Source organism: Zalophus californianus, chromosome 14 (genome assembly GCF_009762305.2).
Source record: "Zalophus californianus isolate mZalCal1 chromosome 14, mZalCal1.pri.v2, whole genome shotgun sequence".
Classification (NCBI taxonomy): Eukaryota; Metazoa; Chordata; class Mammalia; order Carnivora; family Otariidae; genus Zalophus; species Zalophus californianus.
In genome coordinates, this window is record NC_045608.1 from 9,542,724 (window position 1) to 9,570,649 (window position 27,926).

A 27,926-nucleotide genomic window follows, 5' to 3' on the forward strand; every position below is an offset into this window, starting at 1 on the left:
GCTTGCCTATTACAAGATTTAAATAAACTCTGGAAGAAAGGTAGCCTTTTAATTCCTCTGTAGACTGTAGATATCTTTGAGTATGTAGCGTTCCAAGCAGTGTTGGACTTTGAGATAAATTGCTGTTGATAACACCTGAAAGATTGTATGGGATAAAAATATCTTCTGGGACAATTGTATACAAGATACTTTTTGCTTATGAGTCACCTCATCAGATTTTAATAGAATTCTAAGGTCTTTGTAATTCTGGGTTATTCCTGATTATAGTCTATTTTGACATCACATTTTATTGCTAGAAAAATGATTTATGTCACAAACAATACTAGGACTCTAACAAAATAACCTCTTGAGGAGGTGACAAGCTAACTCCACAAGGCTTATCTTCAGGCCAAGCAAGCAAGGCAGAAAGCAGGAATCAGAGCTCAATTGGTTTCTAAAATTTCTTCCAAGTTTTCCATGAGTCTCAAGCATTTTTCCCTCACTTAAAGCAAGAATTCCTATCAAAGTCTCTGCTCACTGGGCCAGAGCCTCTTGTGGTGTTAGCAGAAGACTTGGCCCTCTGGTAGCGCACTAGCTGAGCTTGTGAGCACTGCGGCCAGCCAGCGGCCTCAGCTTCAAGCGCTAACAGTGTACGGGAGCCTTAAGCATTTTTGGATGCCTCCTTTCTGGTAGGGGGGAACTGATATTTGGAATGCCAAGACAATTCCATACTGAGAGTTGAAGAACAGGTAGAATTTGTTCTCTCTATTTAATTTTAAAAATTACATCTTGTATTTTTCAAAGATTTCAAATATTAGGATGTGCTCTGAGAATCTCATATAAAACAAAAACCCTTCCAACCCACCTAAACAGGCGACATTTCATTTCAGCAAATGGGATGAGCAAATTGGAACATCAGGTGGAAAAATGCAGTTAGCAGCTTTCCATTTTTCTTGAAGGCAGAGCCTGGAGTTGAACCCCTGGACAGCGTGGTTCTCTCTGGAGCCAGGTGTTAGCGCCCGCTGTCCTGCTAGGGGAGCCCAGGCCCGCTGAAGACTGCCCGGCACAGAGTTTACTCTGCCGTGGTGGGTGCATCTCAGAGGAGTGGAATTAGAAGCATTTCGTCCTTCCTATTTCGTACAGGATTTAACCATCAGTTTACTTGGACAAAGAAGTGTTTTACTGTTTTATTTATTTATTTATTTAGTTTAATGAAATACAGGTTGCAGCTAAACTAAGCTGAATTCATTTCTATTTCTTGGTACCCATCAGTTTACTTGGACAAAGAAGTGTTTTACTGTATTTATTTGTTTATTTATTTATTTAGCTTAATGAAATACAGGTTGCAGCTAAACTAAGCTGAATTCATTTCTATTTCTTGGTATCCAAAGTCTTACTTAATTTCTGCTGTAAAATTGAAAACCAACCACAGTCTTAATTGACTTAATTAAGGATTTTTTTTTTAATATCCTGAGTTCTCTAAGCCAGTGGCATTAAAGAACTATCTTTTCTAAGATATGGTTGCTCCATTATGTCCTTTTCCAGATAGCTTTGGCTCTACAGCACTGTCACTTGTTAAACATCGCTCACAGAGACCTCAAGCCTGAAAATCTGCTCTTCAAGGATAACTCTTTGGTGAGATGACTTGTTTTTCTGCATTTTAGTGCTGCCACTCTCAACACAGTTCGGGAATGGGTGTGTAGGTGTAGATTCAGAGTTCTCTGAATCCATGGTGAAGAGGCTTTAAGCCAAAGTGCTTCCAGCAGCTTACTTTCCCCACTTGTTTCCTTGTAAGAGGCTCAGAGACATTCTACTATACCCCTGGCATTGATAGTTTTGGATGGTACTGATATACATTTGTAAGACTTAAGATTTTGGATATGATTTGGGGGTGCTTTGGAAAGGGGCAGGAATCTATTACACTTATCTTGAAGTGTAATAGTTGTATTTGCTGTTCGTTAATGCTGATAAGATGTTTTTTTCTCTCTAGTCTCACCCCCTGCCCCATGTACTGTGTCCCACCAAATAAGTTGCTCTGGCAATCTTGAAGCTGATGCTAAAAGTGAAATCGCACCCTGGATTGGAGATGATGGGCTGGTAGATAGATTCAGGGGGCACTTGGTTAAGATCTTGATTTTAGTACTGCATATACCAGTCATGAAACAAGGCCAATTATGAGTGGATAGAAATTCTTTACCTCTGTGTTACTAAGAAAAATTCCTCAGTATGAATCATTTCTCCAGATGTGAGGACATGCTATTCATAGGCTCAGGTGTCAGCCAGAAACTCGTGAGAGAGAGCTCAAGATAACCTGTCTTCCACCTGGATTTTCTTTTAGTGTTTATTGAGAACTCTGGAGCAGTGACTCCCATTTGTTTTATTTCAGGATGCCCCAGTGAAGTTGTGTGACTTTGGATTTGCCAAAATTGACCAAGGTGACTTGATGACACCCCAGTTCACCCCTTATTATGTTGCACCTCAGGTAAGCATTTGCTCTTTCTGCCACAGGATGTGTCACCGGGCTGTCTGTAGACACGTTCTTCTCTTCCACAGCACAAGTGGGCATGTATTACCACTGGGAAGGGAAGAACTCAGCTTCAGAAACCTACAGTCTGCTTAATTAGATGCAGGCATTTTATTTTAAAATCAACTTGTTTTAAAAACAAGGTATGATTTGTATACAATAAAATACTCATGCTTTAAGTATAATTTGATGAGTTTTGACAAATAGATACTCCTGCACAGTCACCACCACGATCAAGATACGAAACATTTCTGTCACGTCCGGAACTCTTGTGTATCTTTGTAGTCAGTTTGCACCAGGTAACCACTGATCTACTTTCTGTCATTATGGGTTAGTTTTGCCTGTTGTAGAAATTCATATGAATGGAACTCATGTACCTGTTGTGTTTCACTTCTTTTGCTTAGTATGTGTTTGAAATTCATCCATGTTGCTGCATATATCAGCAGTTAGTTCCTTTTTGTTGTTAAGTAGTATTCTATCATAGAGGACTAAGCCATGTTTGTTTATCCATTCACTGACTGATGGCCATTTTGGGTTTTCTATTTTTGGCTATTATGAATAAAGCTGCTAGGAACATTCATTTACAAGTTTTGGGGGACATCTTTTCCAAAATGGTTGTACCATTTTACCTATTCCCCAATAATATAAGAGTTCCAGTTGCTTCATGTTCTTACCATCAATTCATGTTTGTTAGTATATATAATTTTAGTTTTTCTGGTAGGTCCATAGTATTATTTCATTATGGATTTAATTATAATGATTTCTTAATAGTTACTGTTGAGTATTTTTTCATGTGTTTATTAGACATTCTACTGTGAAATATGGGTAAAACATTCTCTTGTGAAGTACAGGTATAAATCTTTTGCCCATTTTTGGTTTTATAATTGTGAGGTATAAAAAGTTCTTATTATTTTCTGGATACAAGTTCTTTGTTGTATATATGTATTACTTTTTATTGCTACTGTGATGAATTGCCACAGACTTAGTGCCTTAAAGCAACACATTTATTTCCTCACAGTTTTGGAGGCTAGAAGTCTGAAACGGTTCAAGGTGTTGTCAGGACTGTGTTCCTTCTGGAAGCTCTAGGGGAGAATCCATTCCCTTGCCTTTTCCAGCTTCAAGAGGCACTTGCATTCTTTGGTTGGTGGCCTCCTTCTCCATTTTCTTTCTTTCTTTTTTCTTTTAAAGATTTTATTTATTTGTCAGAGAGAGAGCACAAGCAGGGGGAGGGGCAGGCAGAGGGGGAAGCAGGCTCCCCATCGAGCAGCCCCGATTCAGGGCTCCATCTCAGGACCCTGGGATCGTGACCTGAGCTGAACGCAGATGCTTGACTGACTGAGCCACCCAGGCATCCTGTCTTTCTCCATTTTCAAAGCCAGTACCATAGCATCTTTTAGTCTCTCTGACTCTGACCCTCTTGCTTCCCTTTCATAATTGTGATTACATTAGATACACCCAGATAATCCAGGATACTTCCCCATCTCAAGATCCCCCATTTAATAAAATCTGCAAAGTCCCTTTTGCTGTGTAGGGTAACATATTCACAGATTCCAGGGGTTGGAACATGGATGTCTTTGGGAAGCCATTATTCTGCCCACCACATATATATTATGAATATTTCTCTCAGACTGTGGCTTGCTTTTCAGAATAGCAGCAGGTTATTTTTTTAAAAAATTTTAAATTTTTGTTAAAGTTAATTAATTAATTTTATTATTTTTAAAAGATTTTGTTTATTTATTTGACAGAGGGAGACACAGTGAGAAAGGGAACATAAGCGGGGGGAGTGGGCGAGGGAGAAGCAGGGAAGCTGAGCAGGGATCCCGATGTGGGGCTTGATCCCATGACCCTGGGATCATGACCTGAGCTGAAGGCAGATGCTTAACGACTGAGCCACCCAGGGGCCCCAAAGTTTATTTATTTATTTAAGTAATCTCCATTCCCAACGTGGGGCTTTAACTCACAACCCGGAGATCAAGAGTCTCATGGTCCACCAACTGAGCCAGCCAGGCACCCTAGAACTTTTTTATTTTGATCAAATCCAATTCATCCCTTTTATTTATTTATTTATTTTTTGAGAAAGAGAGGAAAAGAAGAGAGGATCAGAGGTAGAGGGAGAGAGAATCTCAAGCAGGCTCCATGTCCAGCATGGAGCCTGACATAGAGCTTGATCTCACAACCCTGAGATCATGACCTGAGCTGAAAACAAGAGTTGGATGCTTTACCGACTGAGCCACCGAGGCGCCTCTCACCCATTTTTTTTTTTTTAAATGGTTGGTGATTCTGTTCCTAAGAGGTCTTTCCATACCCATGTACATGAAGATTTTTCTCATGGTTTCTTATTAGTATATGTGCTGCCGAAGCGAGCACCATGGTTTCTTATTAAAGGTTATAGTTTTAGCCTTTTTTTTTTAAAGATTTATTTATTTATTTTAGAGAGAGTGTTAGCGAGCAGAAGGGGGAGAGGGAGAAAAGCACACTCCCACTGAGCGTGGAGCCTGACTCCGGGCCTGATCCCATGACCCTGAAATTATGACCTGAGCCGAGATCAAAAGTTGGATACTTAGGGCGCCTGGGTGGCTCAGTCGTTAAGCGTCTGCCTTCGGCTCAGGTCATGATCCCAGGGTCCTGGGATCGAGTCCCACATCGGGCTCCCTGCTCAGAGGGAAGCCTGCTTCTCCCTCTTCCACTACCCCTGCTTGTGTTCCCTCTCTCGCTGTGTCTCTCTCTCTCTGTCAAATAAATAAATAAATAAATCTTTAAAAAAACAAAAACAAAACAAAAGTTGGATATTTAACCGACTGAGCCACCCAGGTGCCTCCCCCCACATTTTTTAAGTAGGCTCCATGCCTGGCACGGAGCCCAACACAGGACTTGAACTCATGACCCTGAGATCAAGACCTGAGCTGAGATCAGGTGTCAGATGCTTAACCAGTTGAGCCACCCAGGTGCCCCTATAGTTTTAGCTTTTACCTTTTGGACTGTGATTCATTTGATGGGTGGTGTCTCTGTGTGTGTGTGTGTGTATGTGTGTGTAAAATAAGGGTCAAAGTTCTTTTTCCTTATGCATGTCAGGTTTCCATATCATTTGTTGAAAAGAATAACCTTGTGTCATTGAATTACCTTACAGTTTTGTTGAACTGAATTATCTTGCAGTTTTGTCAAAAATCAGTTGACCAGGGGCACCTGGGTACCTCAGTCAGTTAAGCATCCCACTCTTGATTTCGGCTCAGGTCATGATCTCAGGGTTGTGGGATGGAGCCCTGCGTCAGGCTCTGGGTTCATCGCAGAGTCTGCTTGAGATTCTCTCTCTCCCTCTCTTTCTGCCCCTCCCCACCTCAAATGAATGAATGAATGAATGAATGAATATCTTAAAAAAAATCAGTTGACCATATATGTGTTAGTCTATTCTATTCTGTTCTATTCTGTTTATGTATCTACCCTTACAGCTATATCATGTGGATTACTGTAGCTTTATATTAAGTCTTGATCTCGGATATCAGATAGTGTAAGAAGTTCTTCAAATTTATTCTTTTTCAAAATTGTTTTGATTATTCTGAACCCTTTGCACTTTTCTATAAATTTTAGAATTCACTTCTCTGTAACGGAAAAAATCTCCTGGGATTTGATTTGGATTGTGTTTAATTTGCTGATGAATTTGGAGAAAGGTGACCTCTTAACATTATTAAGTCTTTCAATCAGTGAACATGGTAGATCTAAGTCTTTAATTTTTCTCAGAAATATTTGTATTTCTTGGTGCATAGGTTTTGTACATATTTTCTTAAGTTTATTCCTATATTTTATATTTTTGGATGCTGTTGGAAATTTTATTTTTAACAATTTCATTTTCCAATTGTTTGTTGCTAGTTTGTAGAAATACAAATGACTTTTGATCCCTTGTATCTTGCTAAATTCACTTACCAATTATAGATTTTTTGTAGATTTGTTAAGATTTTCTACATATAAAATCATGTCTATGAATAATGACATTTACTTTGCTCTTTCCAGTATGTTTGCCTTTTATTTCTTTTCCTTGCCTTATTGTACTGGCTGGGACCACTAGCTGAATATAAGGGATTAGAGCAGACCTCCTTGCCTCATTCCTGATCTTAGAAAAAATGTTCAATCTTTTACCATTAGCCATATTAACTGTTATATTTTTGTAGATGCCCTTTTTCGGGTTGAGGAAGTTTCCTTCTATTCCTAGTTTACTGAAAGGGAATGTGTTAAATTTTGTCCAATGCTTTTTCTGCATCTTAGGCTGATAATATATTTTTCTTCTTTATTTTGTTAATATGATAAATTAATTGATTTTTTTAAAGATTTTATTTATTTATTTGTCAGAGAGAGAGAGAGCAGGAGCAGGGGGAGCGGCAGGCAGAGGGAGAAGCAGGCTCCCCCTTGAGCAAGGAGCTCGATGCGGGACTCGATCCCAGGACCGTGGAATCATGGCCTGAGCCGAAGGCAGATGCTTAATGCACTGAGCCACGCAGGCGCCCCACAATTTACCAATTTTTAAGAATATCTTATGGGGGTGCCTGGGTGGCTCAGTCATTAAGCGTCTACCTTCGGCTCGGGTCATGATCCCAGGATTCTGGGATCAAGCCCCGTGTCGGGCTCCCTGCTGGGTGGGAAGCCTGCTTCTCCCTCTCCCACTCCCCCTGCTTGTGTTCCCTCTCTCGCTGTGTCTCTCTTGGTCAAATAAATAAATAAAATCTTAAAAAAAATATATATATATATACATACATATATTTTATGGGCTCAGCTTTTGGTTTCCTGTGTAAGAAATCTTTGTCTCACCCAAGATCACCCAAGATTTCCTCCTACAAGTTAATAGTTTTAGGTTTTGCATTTATATGCATGATCCATTTTGATTTAATTTTTGTATAATGTATGAATATGAATCTAAGTTCTTTTTTTTAGGATTTGGATATCTAGTTCCAGTACCATTTGTTGAAAAGGCTATCTTTTCTCCATTGCATTGCTTTTGAATCTTCGTCAAAGATCAATTGAATGTATATGTGTGGGTTTAATTTTGGTTTTTCTGTTCTGTTCCCGTGATCTTTGTCTTTACACCAGTACTGTACTGTCTTGATTACTGTGGCTTTATAATAACTTTTTTTTATAATAACTATTGAGATAAGGTAGTGTTAGCCCTCCAACTCAGTTCTTTGTCATAGTTGTTTTGGCTATTCTAACTTCTTTGCATTTCCATATAAACTTTTATTTTTAAGATTTTAATATTTGAGAGAGAGAGAGACAGAGAGAGTGACAGAGAGCATGAGCGGGGAGGAGAGGGAGAAACAGGCTTCCCGCTGAGCAGGGATTCCCAACATGGGACTGGATCCCAGGACCCTGAGATCATGACCTGAGCCGAAGGTAGATGCTTAACCAACTGAGCCACCCAGGCGCCCCCATATAAACTTTAGAAACAGCTGTTAATTTCTACAAAAAAGCCTGCTGGAATTTTGTCTAGGGTTCTTTTAGAGGTATGGTTCAATATGAGGACACTGACATCTGAACAATACTGAGCCTTCTAGCCTATGAGCAAGCTGTATTGCTCCATTTATTTTTGCCTTTAGTTTTTCTCAGCAATATTTGTGTGGTTTTCAGTGTACAGGTCTTTCCCATCTTTGTTAAGATTTATTCTATGGTGCTATTATAAATGGTATTTTCTTTTTCAGGTTTAATTAATTCGCTTTACTCTTCTTGTATAAAAACACTATGTGGTGGCCATAGCTGGAGCCTGGGTCCTCCGCATGGAGACTCTGATGTGGGTCTTTACAAGATGGTCAGTGAATTCCTGACAGGGAGACTTGGTGAACACAGTCTCTTTCCAGAGTGTTGGGGTAAGGCAGCTGTAGGTCTTGGAGATGGCATCGAAGGTTGCTTTGGCAGAGTTGCCCCAGGTGACATTGCAGCCCCTGGCTGAGGTGTAGCAGTTGTGAACATCTGCCATCAGCAGCTTCGTGGGCGTGGGGCTAAGACCATAGCATGGGTCTGGGTGTGAGGAGGAAGCAGACCAGTGCATAGTTGCAGCATCCTGTCATCTTGCAAGGAATCTGCGGGGCATGCCAATATTGTTCCCCCAGGGGTCTCACTGCACAGGACAGTGGAGAGCTTGGCCAGGATGATGGCCCCATGGATGGCAGTGGTTGCCTCCTTGAACACTTAACACCCAGACCAACATGACTGTTATAATCCTTGATGGCAACAAGTACCTTGAACCTGATCTACTGGCCAGCACTGGTCTGCTTTTATACAGGCATAAGGGATGTCTATGTCTCCAGGAAAAAGTCCATGATCTCGGATGCCTTGATGGGCAGGAAGAAGAGTTAAATCTCTTCCAAGGACTTGCTCTTCGTGTCCTTGACCTGGGCAAAAACTGATAAATTGCTGGTTATAAGAGGGAAAGAAAGTTTTTGAAAGTTTGTGTTTTCTGGAGGGTTGGGATTTGTTTTGTTTTTAATTGTTAACTGCCAGTGTCTACTCTCCTTCAGCATTCTTTTTCAACATTCTTTCTCAAGTTGTAGGTCATTGGTGTGGTTTTCAGTAAATTGTCCCCTTTGGTCTGACTCTGACAGGTATTGGAGGCACAGAGAAGGCATCAGAAGGAGAAATCTGGCATCATACCTACCTCGCCAACACCCTACACTTACAACAAGGTAGGGGAAGAGATACCTGCACGCTTCAGGTATAGCAAAGCACCTCTCCTGTGAGGTGTTTGTGGTTCTTTGGGAATGAATTCTTTGGAATTCTAAGGGAATTCTTATCCCTTAATATTCCTGTCCAAAAGGCTAGCAGCAGCTACACATGTAGAAGATCTTGGAATTCGGGTTTTTTTGTCTGATGAAATATGAAATAAGGTTCTTAACAATTGAGGTTTTGCAGCAGGAACCAAGGGCAATGGTCACCTGTAGGTTATTTATTTGGATAGTTGTAGTCCACTGACCACATTTAAAAGACATGGTTGTCTTGCTTTTTTTGAGGTGTCCATGGCCATTTATGGTACTGTTCTTTCTTCCCGTAAAATACCCAACTTAGAACACTGCAACACAACAGCAAGTATTCCTGGTCTTATAGTTCTCAGTCTGTAGCCTACACATCAAGCATCTCTGTTCTAAAACACAAGAGGATTAGGGCCTCTTAAAGCAGGTTCTGGAGTCGCTGAGTGGATCAGGAAAAAAAAATGATGCTTCTTGGGGACTCATGGCTGAATATAGATGACAGAGAGGGACCTGAGGGTGGTAAAAAGGCAGTAGGTTGGCTCTTCTTGGGTCCCACACTTTAGGGCCCCACATGTTCCTATAGCGCGTGCACACACATGCACACAGGCAAACATCAGAGAGAACACCCAGGCTCCTCTGCTGCTCAGGACCCTGTGCTCTACCCTGTCACTGGCACAGTGTAACCAAGAACCCGAAACACCTACTTTCATGAGTAACACTGGTCAGTCCCCAAAAAGTCACTGATCCACACCTTCTTGCCCTACAAACTCAAAATCATAGTCAGCTCTACCCTTATGTAGTGAAGGTTTGAGGGCTGTGCTGATTACAGCCTCAAAGTCAGAAACTGCTTCCCACTTCTTGATGCATGCAGGAAGTGAGTGGTAGAAGCACTCAGATGACGTTAATTTAGTTGCGATATTTTCTCAGCATGAATGCAATGGATTCTTGTATGATACGTTATTTTCCAGTAGTATTTTTGTCTTCTTTTCCTGTTCCATTTTGTGAACCGCTAGTGGTGCTCATGAGTTAGCATGGCATTCATAAAAATTACACACTGCAGATGAGTAGCCTGTTGGAATAATAAACAGCTCATATTACTTTTGAATGTGTATATATGTTAGTCTAGAGATAATCCTCTTTATATTGGCAACTAAGTGAACACTGAATGCTACATTTGCAAATAATATTTTAACAAAAATCTGTAATAAGATGTAATTAAATTTTTAGAAGTTAAATAACTACATCAATCTTAAAAAAAAGTATTAGTTTCCTCATGTGGAAAGTGAGGGATTTGAACTATTTTTTTTTTAAGATTTTATTTATTTATTAGAGAGAGAGAGAGAGCGCGAGCACAAGTAGGCAGAGCGGCAGGCAGAGGGAGAGGGAGAAGCAGGCTCCCCATTGAGCAGGGAGCCTGATGTGGGGCTCGATCCCAGGACCCTGGATCATGACCTGAACTGAAAGCAGGCGCTTAACCGACTGAGCAACCCAGGTGCCCCAATTTGAACTATTTTTAAGATTCCTTCACCTCTATAATTTTTTTTTTTAAGATTTCATTTATTGAGAGAGAGGGAGAGAGCGAGCATGAGCGGGATGAGGAGCAGAGGCAGAAGCAGACTCCTCGCTGAGCAGGACCCTGGGATCATGACCTGAGCCGAAGGCAGATACTTAACCAACTGAGCCACCCAGGCACCTCACCTCTATAATTTTATAATTATGTTCTGTAGCATGGGTCATGTCGTTTACAAATACCCATTAGTATGATGCAAAAACATGGGTGGGAGTACCTGAGACATCCCATTTTCTAGACTTCTATCAGCAGGACACAGCTGTGGTATGGCAAGAGCATGTGGCCGCAGTGGTAGACTCCCTGGGCTGCCTTTCTCAGGCAGACACTTTTTATCCTGTGATTCAAGACAGGCTTGAACTGAAGCTCTGAGGATCCAGTTTCTGGGGCAGGTAGAGCTGCATTTAACTAAATTAGGAGTCCTTTATTAATAACCATGCTGTGACTGTAGCTCATGAAGGCACCTAATACCTACAGACAAAATAGTTGGTGGCAGTTTTCTTTCTTTCATATCTTCTCCAAGAATGGTGTATGGTCCTGGCAATGGGTACAGTGAGTCATCTGTGGCCAAAGGAGTGCTTTTAGACTTCTTGTTCTTCCCTCTACTGCCTCTTCCTGATCTGTGTCAAACTGCTTTGGGCCTTTACAAAATGACTTATGCTGTATTATGGGGTCAGCCTACCTGTGTCTTAGCTGCTTTGTGCCTGCACCCTCAACCCTGCCCAGATTGACAGCGTACATGTTTCCCAACCAGCTGGCTTATATCTGTTATTTCTCTAGCTGGAGATGAAGTATCCTATACCTGTGCCCAAGGATCAGCTAGTAGCTTGGGCCTGAGCAGTGAGAATAAAAGTGACTGTTTATTTCACCCTAGACTGGCCTTGTATGCTGGTGTGTATATATGTAGTGTTGGTGACATAGAAAACCTATGATAGAAAGAAAGGTTGGTTCCCTTAAGACTTCCTGAAACTTTTCCAGTCTCTGTTAAGTGATTTTTGGAGATATCAGCCTGTGTATGTTAGGGGCTATTTCTGGGCTGGTCCTGGGGGCTTTATTTTGGGGCTATGCCTCTGCTGTAAGTGACTATTTTCATTTTCCTTTCAGAGCTGTGACTTGTGGTCCCTAGGGGTGATTATCTACGTGATGTTGTGCGGATACCCTCCTTTTTACTCCAAACACCACAGCCGAACTATCCCAAAGGATATGCGGAGAAAGATCATGACAGGCAGTTTTGAGTTCCCAGAAGAAGAGTGGAGCCAGATTTCAGAGATGGCCAAAGATGTTGTGAGGAAGTGAGTCCCCAGGCTGTGGGGTGGGGAGGCCAAGGAGGCCTTAAGGTGGTGGATCACAAGGGAAAAGTCTTTGGTTTCCCAGGCATGCTCCTTCCCATTGGCGCATCATAGAAATCTTATCCCTGGAGCTTGAGATGAGAGCTCTTCATGTCCACACCTTGGTGAAAATGGAGCTTTGCTCTCTCTTGTTGCATTCTTAGAATTTGTCCCAAGGGTTGTGAACCCAGGTGCCTTGGAGCATTAATTTAGGACCTTAAATGGTAAGCCCCATGGTATGCCGTTCCTGCATGTTAGCCAGTCATGTGGAACAGACATGGTTCCAGGAACTGAACTCAGGCTAAGATGACAATGACATTTTGGCTTTTCATTCCTTGGCTGCTGTCGGGAGTAGATGGCTAAATTTATGGGTGTCTAACCTCCCCAACTGCTAAGATAGATTTAGAAGATTTAGTCCTAGTGAGTGGGTGAGGGAGAGTTGACAGTCAGAGTCCTTTGGTAGCTGAAGGACTAGGTAAGAAGTCAGATCTAAATTTGACGTATATTTGCTTTTCCTGCCCACCTGTGTGGGAGTCTCAGCTGCCTGGGATTTGGGCACTCTTCTGGTATTCCTACTGCTTGGTGTTCACTGAGTCATTTTTCTCTTTTGGTTTCAGTTTCTTCATCAGTAATATGATGAAGATAAGCATCAAAGGGGGAGTGCCTGGGAACTTTCTCCTGACAGTACAGCCATTTCTCTATGGAGATTACTCCCTTTCAATAGAGAGCTTGTCCTGTTGGTTAAGGATCTATGTATATAAAGAAGGACTAGTTTCTATAATATATAAGTAAAAGTTTTTAGGAGGGTGGAGACAATGTTTAAAGCATCACTTGCCTTCCCATGCTGTTTCCACACTGTATTCTCAGCTACTTAATCAAAACATCAATATTCTCTAAGTGGTTCTTTGTCAATTTTTTTTTTTTTAAGATTTAATTTATTTGACAGAAACACAGCGAGAGAGGGAACACAAGCAGGGGGAGTGGGAGAGGGAGGCAGGGCTCCATCCCAGGACCCTGGGGTCATGACCTGAGCCGAAGGCAGACGCCCAACAACTGAGCCACCCAGGCGCCCCCTTTGTCAGTTCTATAGAATATATTTCCTGTCCCTAGAGCGGTACTATCTTCTTTCAGCTTTGGGATTCTTTTCTAAATAATCATTTCTTCAGAATCTGAAGCTGTTTGTTCAGAATGATCCAGAAGGTTGCAGAGAACCTGAAAGAGCAAGTACGTTGTCCTGACTGACGTTTACAATGGGAGGGTGTGTAGTTGGAAGGAGGGGCTAAAAAGCCCAGGGAACGTGCTGAGGTGGGCCAAGAATTGCATCAGCACGAATGGACAAGATGTGAAGAAGTAGGATCAAAAAGCAGATGGTACAGAGAAATACATTCGGCTTAGAAGGAAATGCCATCCCCTTATCAGAGACTGTAGATTTTTTGGCTTTTGAATGTTTCTGGAATAAAGGGTTCATGTCCTGCCATATGGTGACATCTAACAGTTTTATCACAAGTAGCAACCTAGATTTTCATAACCACATGACCTCTCAACTAATTTTGTAGCCACTGTCAGCCAAAAGAGCACTTTGCGTCCCTTTTGGAAATTGGAGGCCACTGTCCTAAAAACATGGATGTGGAGATTCAAGTCTCAGGAACTATAAACTGTATGTAGGCTTATTGAACCTAGAACTCAGTCTGAAGTATCACTGGGTTAAGCCTTATCCTACCATGTTTATCTCACTCTGTCTAGTGTACAGACAAGGACTGTACCAAAGTCTTGGACTTTGGTCCAAGGACTACCAAAGGACACCAAAGGACACAGTGCCTTCACCACTAGGGGTTAGGTACTAGATTCCCACTCCTGCCTACAGATGGAAAGCCTAGGCTTGTAGGAGTTGGTAGAAAGTCAGAAATTGGAGCTGGTTAATACCAGACCCAGGAACTTCCTGGCCTTCTGGAAGCAACTATGCATGGCAGCCCTGTTGGCCTTTTCTCCACAGGCTCTTGAAGGTCAAACCAGAGGAAAGACTCACCATCGAGGGAGTATTGGACCACCCGTGGCTCAACTCGACTGAGGCCTTGGATAATGTGCTACCCTCTGCTCAACTGATGATGGATAAGGTTTTGAATGATACTTACTTTGTTCACCAAAAAGGCTGTGTTGAGAAGGAATGCTGAGACAAGGCTCGGGGAGGGGTCAAAGGCAGAGCAGAGAACTCAGTCTTTCCCAGAGAGACATCCCTGTTTTCCTAAAAATCAGGGTCTGAAATAAAAGCTTCTTTGCGTAAAAGACCAGATCAAGGCCCGGTAAATATACACTAAGTGAAAACGCAAACCCTCCATATTTGTGCTTCGGGGTTGAGGGGCATGGAGTACTATGAGACAAACCTCCCCTCCCCCGAGGGGCTTAAACAAGACTGGAAAGACCGATTTATGTGAAACAAGGAGGGAACATTTCAGACATCAGAGCTTTGCATGCTACATTTTCTACGAACGCTATGGGAATTCAGAAAAAGTGAACATCTTTGAAGGGCTGTAATTAGGGAAGGGTTCCCAAAGAGAAGGCAAAACCCCTCATATTTATTAATTACTGCATGGCAGTTTTTAACATACCTGGCCAGGTGCAGTGAGCAACAGGAGCAAACAATTACAGACAGAAGTGCATCCATGGGGAAAACCACCTGGCTTCATTAATGGGAAGTCAGTGAAATACATGTGGCAGGGCCAGGCTTTGAAAGCACACAGAGGGACTTAAGTCTTAGTAGGACATAACTGAGAGGCCATTGTCAATTTTGGAGAAGAGATTTGCCACAAGGAAGGTATTTAGGGATGGTCAACCAGACTTGCAGACTTGTCAACCTAAGACTTCTGCAGTAATCGACAAGCCTGGGAGCAGCTCTGGGAGCAGAGAAGTAGAGACAAGTGAATAGTTTCAATATATTTTTTTTTTAAGATTTTTTTTTATATGGTGGAGAGAGACAAAGCGAGAGAGGGAACACAAGCAGGGGGAGTGGGAGAGGGAGAAGCAGGCTTCCTGCTGAGCAGGGAGCCCTGTGCGGGGCTCGATCCCAGGACCCTGGGACCGTGACCTGAGCCGAAGGCAGATGCTTAACGACTGAGCCACCCAGGCGCCCCAGGCTCAGTATTTTTGAAGACAAATTTCTACAATTTGGGGTGACTTACTAGATAAGGGGACAATGGGTATCATATCTAGTGATAACATTGACAAATAGAGGGAAATCAGGATGGAGGCTGGTTTAGGTCAAGGGAAGTCTCTTAGGTTTTAGATATTGCTTAGATGGACATGCAGATGAATGAGATGTGTCGTGTGGGACCGTAGTGTGGCTGAGAGGTAAAGGCAGAGACACAGGCATATGCTTTACCCACTTAGAAGGGAGGGGGACTGAAGTGTAAGAAAGAATAAGGGAACAGGAAAAAAGAATTTTTTTTCCTAAAGATTTTATTTATTTGAGAGAGCGAGCAGGAGCCAAAGGGCGGGGAGGGACAGAGGGAGAGGGAGAAGGACAAGCAGACTCTCCACTGAGTGGGGAGCCCACCATGGGTCTCAGTCCTAGGACCCTGAGATCATGATCTGAGCCGAAGTCAAACGCTTAACCGACTGACCCACCCAGATGTCCCAGGAAAAAAGAATTCTTTTTTTTTTTTTTAAGATTTTATTTATTTATTTGACAGAGAGAGACACAGCAAGAGAAGGAATACGAGCAGGGGGAGTGGGAGAGGGAGAAGCAGGCTTCCCGCTGAGCAGGGAGCCCGATGTGGGGCTCGATCCCAGGAGCCTGGGGTCATGACCTGAGCCGAAGGCAGACACTTAACGACTGAGCCACCCAGGCACCCTGGAAAAAAAAATTCTGAGACCTCCCTTGGTTTTGCTGGAGTATGGGAAAGAAAGCTGGAAGGAACAAAGTTCTCTGCCATCTCTGATTTGTGTGTGGTTCTCTTTCTGGTTTAAATATGCCTAGAAGTCCGGAATTGGTTTGATCAGTCCAAAATCCTAAGGGATTGCTTAGGTCAGCACATGAGGGTTACAGTGTGGCTTTCCTCAAAATCTTGGAATTGAAGAAATAAGATTGCTTTCTAGAGTTACTGTAGAATTAGTATATAATTAAGCCAAATATGGATATGCAGAATCTTAATGAGAAAGAGTGGCCCCGAGGCCCACAAGGTTGAACTGCAAGGTGACAGTATATTCCCATTTTTAAAGAAATTATGGGGTCATGATGTGAGTTGGCTAACTTTGTAGAAAAATGGCCACATATGCAGATGTTGAATAGTGCCCATCTAAGCGCTGCCTAGGAGATGGAGCCTGAGCTCCGGTAGAGTATATAGCCAGAGCCAGCTATTACAGCTCCTTTAAACGAGTTCAGACCTGATCTAACCACATGCTTAACAGGGAACTACTTTTTAAAATTGTCAAATTTTATTGTTGAAATTAAAATAGTACAGAGGTATATATTTTTAGAAAGCATAATTTCCTTTTCATTCCTCTGCTTCAGTCTCACCCCTCAGAGATGAGGTAATCTCTGGCTTAACGTATCCTTCCTAATCTTTTTCTGGGGAGACACACATATACTCACAGTTTGTCCTTTTCTAAAATATAAACATGGGCTCACCTTGTTCTTAGAAAACTTTCTGCTGACTATTTACCTGCCTTAATTGGTCTGCCCATAGTAAGAGCTCGCACTGGTCATAAAGACACAGGCTTCAAAAGTTCTAGACTCCATGACAATTATTTCTCATTGTAAATTAATTGACTTGTAGATGAGTTCCTGAGATCTACCCGCTTACCATGTGAAGTGCTTGGGGTTCTGAGCCATCGGGGCTGAAGTACTGTCCACACCATGGGGGCAGTGAATAAATGCCACTGTGGGAGGCTTCTTGGTCAGCAGCTTACCAGCCTTTTCCCTGATGTACATGAATGCCTCTCTTTACACTTGCTCTTGCCAATGACTGTGAACATGACTCTTTTTAGTATTTCTTACTTGCATTTCTGTCCCTGTGCAGGGAGGAAGGGCTAGCTGTTGTATGGCCCTTGGTTTGCCTGGTATTCCTTGGGCTTGCTGATCCATGAAGAATGTTCTGACTTATCAAAATTTGTGTCCTGCCAGCATAACAGTGAAATTGCCTTCTTAGTTCTTGGAGCTTCTCCTTCAGTTTCTTAGATTAGCTTTTTAGGTGCCCTGAAGTGAGTGTGAAAACTGATGATAGTGTTTACATTCAGGCGGTGGTTGCAGGAATCCAGCAGGCTCACGCGGAACAGTTGGCCAACATGAGAATCCAGGATCTGAAAGTCAGCCTCAAACCCCTGCACTCTGTGAACAACCCCATTCTGAGGAAGAGGAAATTACTCGGGTAACTGAGCTTATTCTGTGGATTTTCCTCCATGGCTGGTATGGCTGAGTGCAGGGTTCTGAAAGGTTAGCCAGGGGTTTGCCTTTTTGCTGCCTCTTAAGATGGTGGAAAGGATAAGCCCTTTAAATAGCATCAGAAGTTGGAGACACTCTATAGTTAATTATTTATCTGAAAAATGTGCTGCCTTATGTTTAGAGTTAACTTCTGTGGAGAGTTGGTTTCTGAGGTTTCACCTTGTTATTCCCTCTCTTCCAAACTTTTAAAGCACCAAGCCAAAGGACGGTGTTTATATCCATGACCGTGAGAATGGAGCCGAGGATTCAAATGTTGCCTTGGAAAAGCTCCGAGATGTGATTGCTCAATGTATTCTCCCCCAGGCTGGTAAAGGTCACGCCATTTATGAATGTTCCGCGTGTGTGTGTGCGTGCGTGCACATGATCGAAGGAGCAGTTTAATATGAGGTGGTCTTTCTCATCTTTGTGTTACAAGAAAATAAGTACATTATATAAATTATTCTGTGCCCATTGAAAAGAGAGGGCAGTGGGAACTCAGAAAGGTGGTAAGTTCTGCCCCTCCTTTGGTTTTCTGTGAAACTGCTAGTTGAGGTCTAATTACCAGTGTCTGGTGCAGCATGCAATTTTGTGTTTTCTTAGTTTGTTAACGAGGGCACAGGACAGAAGATGAAGAATGAAAAATGTGGACAGGGTCACGATCAGCTTGTGAAGGTCAGAAAACATTTCCAGAGCCTTTAAAGTGCAAGGCTATCATTCACTTGTGAATATAAAGAGAGTACCTCCCAGAAGTTCAGAAGTGGTCCCTGCTGCTCTGTGTATCATGGCCAGAGTGTGACTTGTACGTGTCTCCTTTTGAGTGAGAGCTTTCTTTTAGTATAGTCTCTCTTTACTCAGTGGGGTGTAATGGGCTCTTGAAGCAGAGCAGATGAAGGAGATGCCTGAAGTAGGAAGCCTGAAAACTGTCTAACTTCCTTAGGTTTTCAGAGAATTCAGTGTACTTAGATAGCTTCCAAAGTAAGAAATGAGCTTAGGAGAAAGAAGGTGGTCCACTCAGCCTTGTTCTCCCTTCTTCTCTTGGTCTCTTAGATTAATCATGTGTTTTTGCTCAGCCGCAGAGTCTGACTCTGTCTACTTCCCATACCCTAGTGCTGAGACCCCGGGGACATCAGAGGATTTGTGTGAGGTTGTCAGAGTAGAAGAGTGCAAAGCCCAGAAGCGGCCTATATGTAATGTAGGGACTGCTAGTAACAGCAGTGTCAAAAGTTTGCACCTTTACTCATCACTTCTCAATAAGTTGGAGATTGTGTCCTTCCATCTCTGACACTTAAAATCCCATGATGCCACTGGAAAACACAACTTCTTCATCTTTATCAATAGGAGAGAATGAAGATGAAAAGTTGAATGAAGTAATGCAGGAGGCTTGGAAGTATAACCGGGAATGCAAACTCCTAAGAGATACTCTGCAAAGCTTCAGCTGGAATGGTAGGAAAATAATTCTTCCTTTCTCCATGGATGCAGTGATTATGTGTAGAACATGGAGGATCTCTGGGGGCTGAGCTGGGGCTGTTTTGAAGTGAAGTGAGGCTAGAGAGTGAGTGGGGTATTATGGGGTATTATGGGACGGGGGTTATTCCTACATTAACTGCACAGGCATATCTGGACATCTGGCCTTTCACTTGTTTCACAGAATTCAGATAAACTATGTGCTGTCGATTCAACCCTGCAGAGCCCCTGTCGTACACCATATGGGTACCTTATTGGGTCCCTGTCAAGAATCTCACCTCTACACGTTTGGAGACTGACTTTTTCCTTTTTTGCATTTCAGGTCGTGGATTCACAGATAAAGTAGATCGACTAAAACTGGCAGAAATTGTGAAGCAAGTGATAGAAGAGCAAACCATGTCCCATGAATCCCAATAATGACAGCTTCAGACTTCGTTTTTTTAACAATTTGAAAAATTATTCTTTAATGTATAAAGTAATTTTTATGTAAATTAATAAATCATAATTTCATTTCCACATTAAGATGCTGTATAGATTTAGATACAGGACTTATTCATAGTATAGTTCATTTGTTTGTTTTTAAGAAAAGCTCAGTTCCTAGAGATATACTATTACTCTAGGACTGTTTTCTCATATGTTTGTAAGATGACAGATGGTATCGTCAAACAAGATTGTTTTATTTGTAATAAAGTGTACAAAAACCATTTGCCAATGGTAGACAAAGGACCGACTATACTGACCTGTTTAGTAAACAGGTGAATCGAGTACTGTGGAATCTGGTTTCACTTGCCATGTGTATTTGCTTTCTGCACGATTGGTAGATTTACCTCTGGTGCCAAAAAATTTTTGTGGATCCATACTGCAGACTGCCTGCTGGAACCCACAGGATGCCAACTCCCATGATGGAGGAGGCAGGGATCTGAGTCCTCATTTTTCTTGTCCCTGATTATTTCGAGAAAAGTAGTAACATTTTTTTGCCATTCTTTTAAAAGGTATTGGTGTGTTTCTTAAATCTAATGGGATTTTGAGTTTATTCTTTTCATGTAGGATCAGAGCTTCATTCTGTTCATCTGAGGTCCCGCTCAGTCCTCTCCCCTTCCCCGCAGGCCTCACCAAGCTCTGTTGCTTTTTCATCTTTTTCTCTGTTCTCCTGGCTCTTTTTATTGGATGATTTTTCTGAGAAAGTCACATATCATGTAAACTGAACTATTGGGTTAACAACTAAGGTGGTCCAGTTTTTTTCTCTGAAAGCTGCCGTTTTACTGTCAAATGTTTTGGCCTGCGCTTAATGTTGGCATCTCCAGGCTACATTTATTTTGTTCAGTACCCTTCATTTTCAGGAAGGGTGGTTTTGGCCCAGAGATCAGCTGTTTGAATAGAAAATAAGGCTGGATGCTTTTTTAGTTTTCTGTTGTGCACATGGGCTTCCATAAACCATTTTTATTTATTTGTTTACTTATTGTAGCAGTTTTTGGTGGATGCCTGTGTTGGTAAATAGAAGGGCTAGCAGGTGAATTCCAATTTACAGAGCAGAGGAAGACAGTCTGTAGGCACAGTTCTTCACTTTCATCCCATCACATTCTCTTCAATCAAAATTGATCTCACAGAGCTCACTTACTTTGTAACTCTTCCACTTTGCTTAGCATGTCTTCAGGATGACATTTGGTTAGTATGCCCCATATGTATGTGACTGACTGGAAATGTGGGATAAAAACACAAAGTATTTTGTAAGAATTACCTTATTACATTAGGTAATAGATATTTTTTGAGGTAAGGCTCCCTAATCTTAGGTGATGAATAACTTGTAAATGGATACTGTGTAAGGAGAATTCAATACTTTTTTTTTTTTTTAAGATTTTATTTATTTGAGAGAGAGAGGAAGAGGGAGCATGAGCAGGGGGAGGGGCAGAGGGAGAAGCAGGCTTCCCGCTGAGCAGGGAGCCTGATGCCAGGCTTGATCCCAGGACCCTGGAATCATGACCTGAGCCGGAGGCAGATGCTTAACCGACTGAGCCACCCAGGGGCCCTGAGAATTCGATACCTTTAAATGGCAAAATCTAAGAGTTAGGCAGCAGAGGAAAACAATGGATTTTCTTATTTACTGACCAGAAGACTTAGCTGAGAGTTGAATTAAGTGTTGAATCAAATTATTGTGTTTTAGTGAAATGCAGGCAGAGGTATTGGCTGGAGAGAGGAAGGCTGCTTTGTTACTCTTTTTCTTCAGAGGAAACTTCTGGTATGCCCAGTCTACCATTCTCTTCTCAGTTTGTTACTTAGGTGTCTTCCAAAGGCTCAGGATGATTTTTTTCCTTTGTGTGTGGTGAATCTTAGGCATGATCTAGAAGGACATCCAAAATAGTGCTTCCTGGGCACCTGGGTGGCTCAGTCGTTAAGCGTCTGCCTTCGGCTCAGGTCATGATCCCGGGGTCCTGGGATGGAGCCCCACATCGGGCTCCCTGCTCAGTGGGAAGCCTGCTTCTCCCTCTCCCACTCCCCCTGCTTGTGTTCCCTCTCTTGCTGTCTCTCTGTCAAATAAAATCTTTAAAAACAAAACAAAACAAAAATAGTGCTTCCTTTAACTCAAAGCAGCAGTTGCCCATGTCTTAGTCTTACCAGACTGAATTAATCTAGCCCCCAAAATAAACGCTATGTCCAGATATGTCCATACGAGAGTACCATGCTGGAAGTTTGTGAATGCCCTGGAGGATGGTCCAGTTGTTGTCATAGAAAAGCGGGTCCTACTCTGGATTCTTGACAAAACAGTAGTTCCCAAAGGACTCAGCACTGTTTGGTCTTCCAAGTGGAGTTTTATTTGGAGTTTGTAGGCTAGTAGCAAATTCTGCTTTGACATGCCAGTCAGGTTGACTGATAGGGCAAATTCCGCATGTAACTGGAAGTGAGACAAAATCATCCTCATCTTTTCCAGACTCTAAATGCCTGTACCTGCAGGAGGTTCACATTGTAAGAACAGTTCTTGTAGGCAGGAAGTTAGAGTCTCCAGTTTTCCCACATGATTTGCTAACCCTCTGTTTAAAGCCATTACTTACCACTCAGTTGCCTATCAACTTCACATAGTTACAGATCTGCTTGATGTAAAACAATTTGTGTATCTTCATGGTTTTAATATATTGTATGAGCATAGGAGAATACCTGTCAGAAATTTACTGTTTGAAACATAGGATAGATTTTTAGTTTAGTTTTTGTTTTTTTTAAAGATTTTATTTATTCGAGAGAGAGAGTGCAAGCAGGGAGAAGAGCAGAGGGAGAGGGACAAGCAGACTCTGTGCTGAGCCCGACACAGGGCTGAATCCCATGACCCTGAGATCATGACCTGAGCAGAAATCAAGAGTCAGATGCTTAACAAACTGAGCCATGCAGGCACCCCACTTTTTAGCTCTTCAAAGCTAAAAATAGATACGCTTTTTAGGGGCACCTGGCTGGCTCAGCCGGTGGAGCCTGCGACTCTTGATGTCAGGGTTATGAGTTCAAACCCCATAATAGGCGTAGAGCTTACTTAAGAAATGAAAAATAATTAAAAAGATAGGACAGCTTTTTAAAAAAGAGCTTGTTGTATTCATGTAAGAACAAATTGAAGGAATTACTGGTTAAAGAGTTTAAATGATACAAATCAGATTTTGTTTGTGAACGCTTATGTGCATGTGTATTTTGAAGAAAATGTGTTTCGAGAATTGGAAAATTGGATATACTTAGTTATATTTTTATTTATTTAAAAAATAGAAGTGTTCTTTCATTATTGATTTATTTTATCCTACAAAATGACTTAACCTGATTTGCCCTGCCTGTTTGTGGTTAAAATAAGGGAAATACCTTAAATCTGTGATAATTTTCAAATTATATAATTTTGAGAGGCTTTCTCCTCTTATATAAAATACAAGAAGAAATCTAGCTAGAAATTATTTTACCTTTTTTGCTATAAATTTTTTAATGGATTTGTGATATGACAGTACAAGTTCTATTGCCAGATGCTAATGATAAATTTTAAAATCTGTATTAGGAATTAAATATTATTGAGTTGATCTGCTCTCCTGCTCATAGCTGAGAACTTGTGGTACTGAACCATTCCTTTTTTTTTTAATTAATTTATTTGATGCTCAGAGCAAGTGTGAGTGGGCGGAGGGGCAGAAGCAGAGGGAGAGAGAGAATCTCAAGTGGTCTCCTCACTGAGCACAGAGCCTGACGCAGGGCTTGATCTCACAACCCTGAGATCATGACCTGAGCCAAAACCAGGAGTCAGGAGGTTCAACCGACTGAGCCACCCAGATGCCCCTGTACCATTCCTTTTTGAATTAGATAGGGTGTATCCCCATTTTTTAGTGTTACTTATAGTCATATCCTTTATTTTAAAGGTTTTATATTGTAAATATTTTACATGATATAAAATTACTTTTATGCAAGATAAAAGATGTACAGTCTTATTTTTTAGTTCATCATAGAATGTATGGGAGAATAACTGTGCAAGGAAAGTGGATAATGTTTTTTTTTTCCCCTTTAAAATTACTGCTAAATACACCAGGAAATTGACACAAAACCAAATCCAAAGACTTATTCAGACATTACAGTTCAATTTTAGTTACAAGAGTGAAGAAATCTTTAAAAAAATATTATACAGTCCATTTTTTATTTTCTTTTTTATAGTAATTTTTTTTAAAGATTTTATTTATTTATTTGACAGAGACAGCAAGAGAGGGAACACAAGCAGGGGGAGTGGGAGAGGGAGAAGCAGGCTTCCTGCTGAGCAGGGAGCCCGATACGGGGCTTGATCCCAGGACTCTGGGATCATGACCTGAGCTGAAGGCAGACGCTTAACGACTGAGCCACCCAGGCACCCCCATTTTTTATTTTCTTGATGAAATGGTAACTAGATACCTAATCAGAGTTTGTTTTTATGTTGGGGCAGTTGGGAGGAATTGAATGATGATCCTAGTCACTTGTATACTTCCATGGTAAAACTAAGCTTTATTTCATTTATCACTTGATATGTGCATTAGGAAAACTTCATAGTAGGGAAAAATTATGTTTACATACAGATAGAAAATGTCTAAACTCATCTCATGAACAAAGGCTGACAAAGGAGGGTTGGGCTGAGAAACAGTATCCTGAAAATTATGGAAATGAGGAAAGGAGGTAGTGGGCACAGAGAACGTCCTGCTCAGAGATCCCCAAAGAATCCCTGTCCCCTCCCCCTACCTCCTGCCAGAATGTTGAGTTTCAAAGAATGAGCAGATTAACGGATATCAGGAGTAGTGTGGCCTGGGCTGAGAATAAGGATAATTTAGGCAAATTATGAGTTATAGTATTGTTTGAATCATTACAGTCCGCCTACGGGGCATATCTGTGAAGGTAAAGGGAACTTAGCCAAGGAACATTAGAGCTTCTGCTGTTGGAAGAAGTCATATGGTAAGGGAACTACCAAAGGCCAAGAGCTAATAGAAATACAGCCCCAAAGTCTGTATTACTCAAGAGCTGCACAGCAGCAACCCCTTAGGGAGCCAGCCTAGATCTGGGGCTAATACCTGACTCCCTGAGTCTCACCATGCCAGGGATAGCTGTTGCTGTGGGACATAGGCCACGCAGCATCAACTGATTCACAATGGCCATGTCAATGGTAGCCTCTTCGAGACACCCTGCCTTTACACTGCCTTCGCTATGGAAAAACCAAGGGGCCTTGAAAGAGGGTAAGACAACGTTTCAGACTTGGGCTCGGCAAAAGAGGGACTTCAGGCTGGGACCAGTGCCAGAATCTTCATGTGTCAGGTTGGGGATTGTGTTGCTGTTGGTGATTTTCCTGCCAAGCATGTACTGTGACCCTGGATCTGTATATTACTCTTCTTATGAAACAGTCATCCCCAAGGGTCTGACAGTCAAGGGAAGGGAAGACCCAGGGGAAAAGGCATCCTATATGCTATTAATGCAGGGCCAGAAACAGGTGATTCACCTGAAGGTGAAGAGAGACTATTTTGTGAATAACTTCCCAGTCTTCAGCTACCACAATGGTGTCCTGGGGCAAGAAACGCCTTTCATCTCGCATGACTGTCACTATGAAGGCTACATAGAAGGAGTCCCAGGTTCTTTTGTTTCCCTCAACACCTGTTCAGGCCTCAGGGGCATCCTGATTAAGGAGGGGAAACCCTATGGCATTGAGCCCATGGACACTTCAAAACGGTTTGAACATGTACTGTACACCATGGCACACCAAGCTCGAGTCTCCTGTAGTGTCACCTCCAAAGGCAGCCAAGTGGTGTCCACCAGCCGGCAACAAGGGAGCAGGAAGCCTCGAAGTCTACAGGCACTGTCCTCCTTTTGGTCACACACCAAGTATGTGGAGATGTTTGTCGTGGTCAACAACCAGCGGTTCCAAATGTGGGGCAGTAACGTCAATGAGACAGTCCAGAGAGTAATGGACATCACTGCTCTGGCCAACATCTTCAGTCGGGAAATAAACACCGAGGTGGTGCTGGCTGGAATGGAGATTTGGACCGAGGGGGACCTCATAGAAGTCCCAGCGGACTTGCGAGTTACACTCAGGAATTTCAATAGCTGGAGACAGGAGCAGCTCCTCCATCGTGTGAAGCACGATGTTGCCCACATGATCGTGGGACATCATCCTGAAGAGGACGTGGGACAGGCATTTCTCAATGGTGCCTGTTCAAGAGGCTTTGCAGCAGCTGTTGAAGCCTTCCATCATGAAGATGTCCTCCTGTTTGCAGCGCTCATGGTCCATGAGCTTGGGCACAACTTGGGTATTCAGCACGACCACTCGGCCTGCATTTGTAAAGATAAACGCTTTTGCCTCATGCATGAAAATATCACTAAAGACAGTGGCTTCAGCAACTGCAGCTCTGACCACTTCTATCAGTTCCTGCGGGAACACAAAGGGGCCTGCCTATTTAACAAGCCTCGGCCCAAAGGTCGCCTGCGTAGGCAAGCCACGTGTGGGAATGGTGTGTTGGACTACAATGAGGAGTGTGACTGTGGACCTGACTGTGGTAATAACCCATGCTGTGACCAAACATGTAGGCTGAAGGAGCATGCACAGTGTAGTGATGGACTATGCTGTTTTAATTGCCAGTTGAGACATAAGGGCTTCATGTGTCGTTCTGCTTTTGGAGAGTGTGACCTCCCAGAGTATTGTGATGGTACTTCTAGAGAATGCCCCAGAGACCACTATAAGCAAGATGGTACATCGTGTGATATAATTCACTATTGTTTTATGGGCCGGTGTAAGAACCCTGATACTCAGTGCATGGATATATATGGGTTCCCTGCAAGGTCAGCCCCAGAAAACTGTTATATTTCTATGAACACCAAAGGGACCCGGTTTGGAAACTGTGGCTTTGGGGCCTCACCTAGTTCAAAATATGTTAAGTGTTTTGATGAGAATATATTTTGTGGGAAACTTGTATGTACAAATATTAGACAGATACCAGCAATCAAACACCACCATACATTGATCCAGGTCCCTCATGAAAAAGACTTCTGCTGGAGCATGGATGCCTATAATGATACTGATATCCCTGATGACGGAGATGTGGACACTGGCACCCTTTGTGCCCCACACAAAGTCTGCGTGAATTACTCCTGCATTGATCGTGCTGTGTTCAAGTATGACTGTGAACCAAAAGAAATGTGTAATGGGAGAGGAGTTTGCAATGATTTAAGGCACTGCCATTGTGAGGAGGGCTATGCCCCCCCTGACTGCAAAGCTCCAGGAAATGGGGGTAGTGTGGACAGTGGTGCCCCCGGCAAATCACCTAATGAAAATCTAAGTGCAGGAGGAAGTGGCATTATTACTAAACGTAAGAATGAAATGGACATTATTGGCAAGGCAATTTTCATACTCCCCGCATTTCTTTTACTATTATTGTTGATTTTAATACTTGCCATTAGCCTTAGGGCTGGAATTGAGTCAATAGAGACGCCAGGAGGCTCCTCAGAGGAGACCTCAGAGACCACAGAGACTACTGAGGACACACAGGACTTAGGAAATAAACCCGCGGATATTTCAGAGATGGGTCCAGAGGAGACTCCAAAGGAAGCCCCCCAACCACAGGAGGAGCCCCCACCGCTGGAGGCCCCTCCACCGCAGGAGGAGCCGCTACCCCAGGAGGCTCCTCAACCACAGCAGGCCCCTCAACAACCGGAAGCCCCACCCTCCGAGGCCCCCCCGCCCCCCGAGGCCCCCCCGGCCCCGGAGGCCCCCCCGGCCCCGGAGGCCCCCCCGCCCCCGGAGGCCCCACCGCCCGCGGAGGCCCCACCACCAGAAGTCCCAGGAGCGCCTGCACCATAAGAGGTAGCAGGTGAAGGACTAAGGAGTAACCGAAGGCAGAAGAATAGTGGAGAAGAAGCCAAATACATCAAATACCTCAAGCACTGAGTGGGAATGAGAGGCTCATAGAGGCAAAGGTGAAGTGAGAAATGATGGATCCAGTGGCTCTAAATGGACTATGTAGTCTAGAGAAACATAGTAATCTGGGAGGAGGAAACCAGCTTTCAATATTTACTTTAGCAATTTGGTTATACATCGATACATGAAATCATATACAAAATATTCTGTAGTATTGCCTTTGCCCATTTCATGAAAAAATTTTATTTAAGGTCTTCTCATGGATCATTGCATCAATATCCTGTATCACTTGGTTCAATTTCTGAGCTAAAATGATCTGTCAGGGAATACCATCTTCCATCTACCTCGTTTCACCCAATTGTATTATCTGTATCTATATTATTACTATCCTGGGATTATTCACACAAGTCACATCAATGCATTATTTTAGGAACGATATCTACTGAGTACTCTAATTTACCATGACAGTTTCCGTTCATGAAACAGAGGTAATTTAAATTAAATAAAGGCAATTTTTGGATGAAACATTACTTCAGCCTCGATGCAGCCTAGTAATTG

General features: G+C 42.5%; 3 protein-coding genes across 4 annotated transcripts in view; 2 read left to right on the forward strand and 1 right to left on the reverse strand.

The window, feature by feature from the left end:
• MAPKAPK5 (MAPK activated protein kinase 5) overlaps window positions 1–19,707 on the forward strand; it is a 35,610-nt gene extending 15,903 nt beyond the window's left edge. Inside the window, exons 6-14 of one of the 2 annotated variants that reach the window (XM_027575597.2) lie at window positions 1,525–1,614; window positions 2,366–2,461; window positions 9,085–9,165; window positions 11,900–12,087; window positions 14,117–14,237; window positions 17,356–17,486; window positions 17,752–17,873; window positions 18,878–18,982; window positions 19,326–19,707. In XM_027575597.2, coding sequence (XP_027431398.1) covers window positions 1,525–1,614; window positions 2,366–2,461; window positions 9,085–9,165; window positions 11,900–12,087; window positions 14,117–14,237; window positions 17,356–17,486; window positions 17,752–17,873; window positions 18,878–18,982; window positions 19,326–19,420 — 1,029 coding nt within the window. In that variant the 3' untranslated portion in view covers window positions 19,421–19,707. The remainder of the gene's footprint in view (window positions 1–1,524; window positions 1,615–2,365; window positions 2,462–9,084; window positions 9,166–11,899; window positions 12,088–14,116; window positions 14,238–17,355; window positions 17,487–17,751; window positions 17,874–18,877; window positions 18,983–19,325) is intronic. The other variant, XM_027575598.1, reaches the window with a different exon arrangement.
• The window catches only part of TMEM116 (transmembrane protein 116), a 181,490-nt gene continuing 162,747 nt past the window's right edge, over window positions 9,184–27,926 (reverse strand). Inside the window, exon 11 of the mRNA XM_035724019.1 lies at window positions 9,184–10,297. Coding sequence (XP_035579912.1) covers window positions 10,238–10,297 — 60 coding nt within the window. The 3' untranslated portion in view covers window positions 9,184–10,237. The remainder of the gene's footprint in view (window positions 10,298–27,926) is intronic.
• On the forward strand, window positions 23,775–27,888 carry LOC113913033 (disintegrin and metalloproteinase domain-containing protein 1a-like). The gene has a single exon (XM_027576978.2). It carries the CDS (start codon window positions 24,615–24,617, stop codon window positions 27,309–27,311), a length of 2,697 nt encoding a protein of 898 aa, XP_027432779.2. The 5' UTR covers window positions 23,775–24,614; the 3' UTR covers window positions 27,312–27,888.